The sequence below is a fragment of the Gracilinanus agilis genome, chromosome 3, assembly GCF_016433145.1.
Source record: "Gracilinanus agilis isolate LMUSP501 chromosome 3, AgileGrace, whole genome shotgun sequence".
Taxonomy (NCBI): Eukaryota; Metazoa; Chordata; class Mammalia; order Didelphimorphia; family Didelphidae; genus Gracilinanus; species Gracilinanus agilis.
This window is the reverse complement of record NC_058132.1, coordinates 354,239,402-354,247,572: the sequence shown is the minus strand read 5'-3', so window position 1 is coordinate 354,247,572 and position 8,171 is coordinate 354,239,402. Positions and strand designations below refer to the sequence as shown.

General features: G+C 37.6%; 1 protein-coding gene across 1 annotated transcript in view; it reads left to right on the top strand.

Annotated features, from left to right (window-relative positions):
- The first annotated feature begins 7,970 nt into the window (after positions 1–7,970).
- LOC123239496 (brother of CDO-like) overlaps positions 7,971–8,171 on the top strand; it is a 32,027-nt gene continuing 31,826 nt past the window's right edge. The window contains exon 1 of the mRNA XM_044666776.1: positions 7,971–8,055. Coding sequence (XP_044522711.1) covers positions 7,971–8,055 — 85 coding nt within the window. The remainder of the gene's footprint in view (positions 8,056–8,171) is intronic.

Below are 8,171 nucleotides of genomic sequence, written 5' to 3'. Positions count from 1 at the left end.
AATGTTTTAAAGTATAATATTTAGCTTGCATCAAGTAACAGGTCAGAGAAAAGAGTTTTTAAAAACCTTTTTGGTTTTGAAATCAATATAGAGCACTCCTTTTTCAATGTCATAGTAAACATTAGAACAGGTGTTATACAAATATTGTATTGACTTTCAGGGAAAAGTTCAGTTTGCAGAAACCATTTCCCTTTTCTATCTAAGGGGCAGGTACTATTAATTATACCATTTAATAAATGAGAAAATTGTAGACTTAGATGAGAAAATTGAGCCAGATCATAGAACAAGTTGGTATGGTTATCCCTGTATATTCGTGATTCACTTGACTCTCCTGCTTCACTTATAATGGCCTAAGTGAAATCTTATTCCATATCTGAAACTTGTTGAATAGGACCATGACTGAGCAAGAAGATGGAATAAGTGGCATACATCCCTTGTGCTAGTAGCCCTGTAAAATAGTCTTCTTCCGGATCCCATTATTCTATGGAAAGGATTGCTGCAGAGAAGGTGAACCTGATGTTTGCTCCCCTGCTGAAGCTCTTCTCTCAAATGTTTGTAACTTTCACTAAAAATAAATAGTCTGAGGCTAAAATTTCTCATACTTGGTCTCAACCCAGAAGTGTGTTTTGTTGTTGTCTTTGGAAAGTTTCATAAATGTCTCTTTGGCGGGAGTTGATTCATAGAGAAAATGTGTGTCAGCAGTAAAATTTCTCAGACACTTTTTGTATATGTGTGTTGGGCTAATCCTCCAAAATGGCTTTGATTTAAGTTTCAGAACTTGGCAAGCTGAATAGCCCTAAATGAGGAATTCATTTCCCCTCTCCCTCCATTTGATTTTTTTAAATGGAAAAATGTAGATTGAAAATTTAAAAAAAAAAGATTTATATTCTCCTCACTTGCTCATTATTTTGTTATTTCTGAATTTGTGGCATTCACTGTAATTACCAAGAATATGAGGGATATAAAGAGAGTTATCACCACCATCATGCCTGCCAGATGGCTGGACTTTTCCATCACAACATGTTGCCCAATTCATTTCATAGCAGGCCAACTAGCAAATTTAAGGTTTCTTTAAAAGCATTATGATTAACTGAATAGACTATGGGGCTGGTAGCCTTAGGATTTTTTCTTCCTCTGATTTGTTAAGTAATTTGGGGCTAGGCATCTCACCTTTAATACTTTAGTTTACCAAGATGTAAATGGGAAAAATAATATAACTCATAGGTGCCTTGCAGCTGTGTTGTGGAAAACTCCATATTCCCTCTTCTCATACCTGTTTTCCCTGACTTGTATTCTTTTCTCCTTGCCTAGTTAAGAGCACAAAGGTGGTGATAGCAGTAACAGGATCTGTTTCCACTTTGAACCATATAAATTATAGAGGGTGCGGAAGTAATAGGAATTGTTTGGCTGGTTCTTGTTAAGCAGGAGGGGGCCAGGGCTGAATTTCCTCAGTAAAACTTTTGTCGATTTTATAGCCCAAACACCTTTGTTACTGCCTTCTGTGCTCAGAACTCTCATATCTTTCTGTCTCTTCTAACTTTTCCTCTTTGGCACCTTGAATTCATGTGGAATTAATTTTTTGAAAGGACACTCTTTGAGCTTCAATTATTTCACTCTGCAGACACTTTGGTGGGAGAAAGAGACAGGTGTTCTCATCTTCCACAAAGTGGAGTGGAACTCAGGGCCTAAAATGAACAACATATTCATCTAAAATTCAATTAAGTTGGATTTATTGCTGAGTTAGTTTATGTATGCAAAGCAGAATGGAGAGCTGAAGCAGTTATCTGGCTAATTTCATCTTCTTCTCTCCTCACCCCACCCCCAAATATATTTATACTAATGAAACAAAACAACAAAACAAAACTTCTCTTGAAAATTTCCTGTATGATTGGTTTCTTCAGCATGAGTTTTGTGTACTATAATGCTGGTCTACATAGACATAATTAGACTCACTAGGCTGTGACCTCCTTGAAAGCAGGGGTCTTTTTTCTTTTTTGCCTTTCTTTGAATTCCTAGCCTAACTTAGCACAGTGCTTGGCACACAGTAGGTACTTAATAAATGCTTATTGATTTATTGATTTAGGTAATCTACCAAATAATTGGATTACTAGAATCCTTAACTGAACTACTAGAATCCCTAATCATCCCATACTATGCACAGTATAGGCTATATTAAACACATATTGAGTTCAGAGCACTATGGGAAGAAATGAGGGATGTGGCTCTTTTGATTTTCACTCTTTTTTTCCTCCCATTTTGTTTTCCCCTTCTATATATCCATCTATCTCCCAGTATGCCACTACCTCAGAAGGGGAGTGGATGACTTAACTGACAGATTTTAGACCATAAGAAATTCAATCTCACCACATTCCACTGACAGTTTTCACTAATTTGATTCTGCTAATAACAGGGTGTTTTGATTTACTGGACTGTGTTAAAGGAGCTAAAGTTCTCACCCTACCAACAGGAAATTGTTATTTCAACTTAATGTGAAAACTTTTTTTTTAAGTCTGACTAGTTCCCTCTTTTTCTTTTACCCCTTTTTCAAGAACAGATTTCCCACAACCATTTGGAAGGGAGAGGGCAAGGCAGAAAGTAAAACCCCAAGTTTGCTTTCTATTATGAAAGGTATGATGGTTATCATGCCATACAAGCTCACCATCTATATCTTTTCAGGACCTAAGAGTAGCAAGAAAATTGGAGAATCAAAGAATTTTGAGCTTGAAGGATCATAGATTGAGAGCCAAGAGGGACCTTAGAAAAATCATCTAGTCCAACCCCTTCATTTTATAGACGAACAATGAGGTATAGAGAAAGAAGAAATGAAAGATCAGAGAGGTAGTGGGTTTCTGAGTCAATATAAATCCATGTTTTTGGCTCTAAATACAGTGCACAAAGAACCTGAAAAATAATCAAGTCCAAATCCAAACCCATTTTTGTTTTTCAAGTGAGGAACCTGAGAATCGGAAAATTAAAATGACCTGTCTGTGGTCATGTAGCAATTAAGAACGAGGGTTAGATCCCAAATCTATGTTTCCTAATTCCTAGTTTAGTGGTCTTTTCACTATAAAATGTTGTTGAGAGAAAGGATAGAACAGAATAGAGACACTCCATGGCACAAAACACCTATTTGGTCTCCTTTCTTCAAACCCAAGTCTGCAAATCCCTTGGATGGGAAGAGGAGAAAATTGCAAGAATCTTATACATTATTACTATGGCAACATTATAAGTAGATATGGAAAGAAATATTATGAGAAGTAGCCTCGTGTATTATATATAGAGCCAGTCTTAGAGTCATAAAGACCTGAGTTCAAAATCTACTTTGAACACATACTGGTTTTGTCACTCTAGGAAATCATTTAATGTTCTAGTATTCCAGGGTATGGTAGACAGTTGCCTGTCTACAAGAGTGACTAGGTGAAGGATATTTTTGTGGATAAATAGGGCTTGGCAACTGATTGGAATTTTGGAGGGAGAGAGTGATGGGTATATAGTGAATGTCTAAAAGTGTTTCTTTTATTTAGTTGAATGAAATTTTGTGACTATGAGCAAGTCACTTGACCCTCTGAATGGAGTTTCCTTCATTATAAAATGGGAATAACAATATTTACACCAATTATCTTTCAGAATTGTGGAAATTAAGTGAGGTAACTAAAAAGTGCAATATAAATACAGAAAGTCTCCAAAGTTAAAGTGCAGTGAATAGCCTTTGAGCTATAATAGCTTATAGAACTGCAGTAAGATTTTTAGAACACTCTAGATCTGACATGATTATATATACTTCTTTTAGGTTTGTTTTTTTCTAAGTTTTCTCCTCTCTTTCCCCTAGCATTTATTCCTACTCTCCCACTTCTTCCCTTTGTTTTTCATTTTTCCTTCTTTTTTTTTCCCTTCTCCCCTAACTACCCTTTACTCTTAGTATTGGCCCCTAGAAGACATTGCTTAGCTGTCTAGCAGCTCTCAGTATTTTACAGGTTGAAGATTCTTCTTGGTCAGTGTTACTTGTATTATTTAACCTTTAGTACTTGTTTAAAAAATTTGTTTGTTTGTTTTTGTTTTTGTTTCCAGCTCTTTTAGTTAAGAGATTCTGGCTTAGTGCTGAGAAGAGTAACTCAGCTGGAGGCAGCCAAAAGGCCAAAAGGCTCTGGATATGTGTAAATGCAAAGGAAAAAAGAGAGAAAAGCAGTGAGTGAGGGACTAATGTCATAATACTGCCTGAAGGCTGAAAGTAGAGGAGAATGAAGGCTTTGGTTGATTTACCTCTAGAATTTTCAGTTCTGTCCCCACTGATGGGTTGTTTTCTTTTGATAGAATTTATTCCCAGATATCTCAGGCCCTTCCTCCCCTCCCTGCACCATAGAAGATATCACCCAATAAAAAGATATATACATATAAAGTAAACCTTTCTTGTTGCTTCTGTTTATCAGTTCATTCTTTGGAGTTGGACATTAACAAGTTATTCATCAAATATTCATTCTGTAGCTGTATATAATGTTCTCTTGGTTCTACCCATTGACAGCTTCTTAATGGAATAGTGATAGAGAAAGCACAGTGGGGTGGAATGGGTATGGTTTTGGAGGGAAAGTGATAACAGATGTGTTTTCCTAACCCAACTGAATTAAATTGGCCTCCAAAGGTCATGTGAACTTCACCTTATTTCTCTCCTGGCATCTCCTTTTCCACTATCTTCCTGTTGTGTCTTTCCTGCCTTGAGTTCTAAGTGCAGGGTTCTAGAGTTCTCAACACCTATGATCTTCTGGCCTGTTTCTGCTGTGCTGGAATATACAGAAAATATACTGGCTCCTCTTTATGCTACTGTTTTGAGGGTCCATGCTAGGGTATCTGTTTGTAGGGGCGACTGCTTTTTGTTGAAGTCCCATTGATTGAGGCCTAAAAGGAACTTGCCCATTATCAAATTACACTCCCTGGAGAGAAGTGTCATTGTGAGGGTCTGGGGAATTACATTGTGTAAGGGGGAGGAATCATAAGGGTGTCTGATGTCATGACCCTGGAGTGTCAGGACCCCTTGAAAGAAAGCTAAGAAGTGGAAAGGGAACTAATCCCGAAGGAAGTTAGTGCCATTAGAGAGGTAGTAGAAGGGGAAGGAAAGGAGGAGATGTTTTCACCCCATTAACGAATTCCCCATCCAAAGACTATCAACTGTTGATACATGTGGCTCAAGCAGAAGTAGTTACTGTCTGGGCTATCAGAACCATTGCCTGGATTGTTCCTTAAAAGTTTATTGTAAGATATATCGAATAACACCTCAAACAATAACAGATGGCCAATATAAACACTTCACTTGAGAAGTAATTCTTAGTTTCTTTCATCAGTCCATAAAAACCAGTTAGTACTTAAGAGCCCAATTCTCTGTCATTTGTTAAGAAAAGTCATGGGATTTTGTTTGTTTCTTTTTATCCAACCTGTGATTTCATTAGTGGGGAACTCTAAGGGGTGGAACTTCCTCTACCAATTCAGATAGGCAATTGTTCTGAAACTTAAAGGTTAAGTGACTTGCTCAGGGTCACACAACCTGTGCTTGTCAGAGATGGGACTTGACTCCAGTTTGTCCTGACTCTGTCTAAGGGCAGCTTTCTATCAACTATATTCCACAGTGCATTTTAGAATATTTCTTTGCGTATCTGTTTATTTGTGTGAATAACATAAACTGTTGCCATAACAATGTTCTGTAGTTTGTTAAAAAAAAAAAACAACAACAACACTATATTTAAGAGAGAAAAGGTCTCACTTGGTTTGTTTTTTTTTTTTTCCTGTGATAGTATTATGCATGTTGTGACTTTCTGTATATACTTGCATGTAAGATGTACTGGTTTGTGGTTTAACTTTTATATAAATGAACTATTGCCTGAGAGAGACAGAATAAAAAGGCAAGAGTCGGGGAAAATGAAAGGGTATGAGCTGAAGAGGAGTTGGTTGAGATGTGAGGGGGAGAAGAAATGTAGTTCTAAAGAAAATCTGCTGGGTTTTATAAAGAAAGAAAAAATCCCAGACACCCAGAGGGATAATAATAATAATTATTACACCTATAATATGTCATATATACATTATTATTAGAGACTAAACCTATGATTCATTTTGTAATGGAACTCTCAAGTGAGGAAATTCCTTCTGCCAATTCAGGTCTGCAACTCCTCTGCACTTAGAGTCTTAGAAAGTTCCTAGAGAACCTAGAAGTTAAGTGATTTGCCAGTGTTACACAATTGTCCTCTGTTAGAACTAGAACTTGAATCCAGTGCTTCCTGCTGGTTCTTTATCCATTATTTCACAGTCTTTCAATGATAATAATAGTAATAATAATGACAACAAATGACATTGCTATTACGCATTAAGATTTGTAAAACACTTGACATACATTATCTCATTTGATCCTCACAACAATCTAGTTAGGTTTAAGTATTATAGGCAGTATTATCCCCATTTCAGCGACAAGAAAAATGATTCTTAGAGAAGCTAAGTGACTTATTTAGCTGTGAGTATCAAATGTAACATTTGGATTTACATGCGAGTATCAAATGTGAGATCTGAATCTAGGACTCTTCTAAGTGGATAATCTTTAAACATAGATGTCTTTGTAGAAGAAGAACAATGTCTGAAGAGGGTCTTTCAAGGAGAGAAAAAGAGTTGAGAGAGGAATTTCTGTGAATGATCTTTCTTTGAGGGAGAGTTTGGCTAGTGGTAAGGCCTAGAGTCAAGAAGACTTGAGTTCAAATCCAGCCTCAGACACTTACAATCTGTGTGACCCTAGACAAGTCTCTTAAGCCTGTTTGCCTCAATTTCCTCAACTTTAAAATGAGCTAGAGAAGGAACTGGCAAACCACTCCAGCATCTCTGCCAAGAAAACGCAAATGGGGACATAAAGAATCAGACATGACTGAAAAAATGACTGAACAACAAAAGTGTGATAGTCAAGAAAATGTGGAGCTCATTCCTAGTACAAGAAAGTTACAAGAATGTGCATTTTTTGGAAAGGATTGTTCACTAGAGTCCTTTCTCTTTTCTCCCCTTAGAGTTTTTAGATTTTATCCAGGCTCAAATGTAATACCACTGCCTTTTGGAAGCTTTTCCAGCTTTTTTCCTCCTGAAATTATTTTGTCCTTTTTGTTGTCTCTGTACATGTTTTACCTTCCCAGTAGCGTGAAGGCTTCTTGAGGAGAGGTACTATTACTTTTTTTGCTTTTGTTTCCCCTGTGTATACTGTAGAACCTTACAGAGTATATGCTTAATAATGCTATTTTTTACTGAGAGACTGTTGATAATGGGGAGGTGAGGGGGAATGGGCAAGAACAGGACCAAGGACTTCAGGAACATTCCTAACATAATTATTATTTACTGGTTCACACTCATATGTGATCCTTTGTTGTTGCTGTTGTTCAGGTGTTCAGTTATGTTCAACTCTTTGTGACCCCATGCACTATAGCTGTCCATGGAGTTTTCTTGGCAAAGATACTGGAGTGGTTTACCATTTCCTTCTCCAGTGGATCGGGTGGGTCCTTTTGTATGATCCTTTGGAGTAACATATAGTACAGCACAGAACCCTCTTAACTTCTCTTAACATATAGCCTGTGTGTCATAATTAAATTTATAAAATTGCCTCCCAGGACTCAAGTACCTGAGCTCAAGTGACAAGTTAACAGAAGCTTTTCTTTAGGGAAACTTGGGGCAGAACCTTTGTTCAGTTAATCCTAATCTTCCCAGTCTAGAAGTCACTGCCAGCGACCAGTGTATGGATGGATAGTGGTAGAGAAGGGGTAGTAGCAGAAGGGCAGAAGGATAGAGATGGTCACTGTGGGTCACTGTAGATGAGATGCCCCTGACACGGTATTTTTTGTCTTCTTTCCAAATCTTGTCTCTAGCAAAGGCCTGAGAGCTAGCAGTTTCTCCTTAAGTGACCTAGGGTGGCTTATGGGAACCTTGCCTCTGTCCCTCTGTGACAGACTGCGCTGCATGGGATGACAATGATGCCAAGAAGGAAGAGACCAACGGTCACCATCACCTGTCTCATCTTGGCTGCAGCCAGCTGCTTTGGTAATGTGGGTAAGTGTTACCTCTCCCAAACACATCCCTGCCTTGCTGAAATTCTTATACTTTTCTTGCACTATAAAAGGCAAATCTCAAGAATTCCACAGGAAATCTTTTTCAAGGGCTTACAG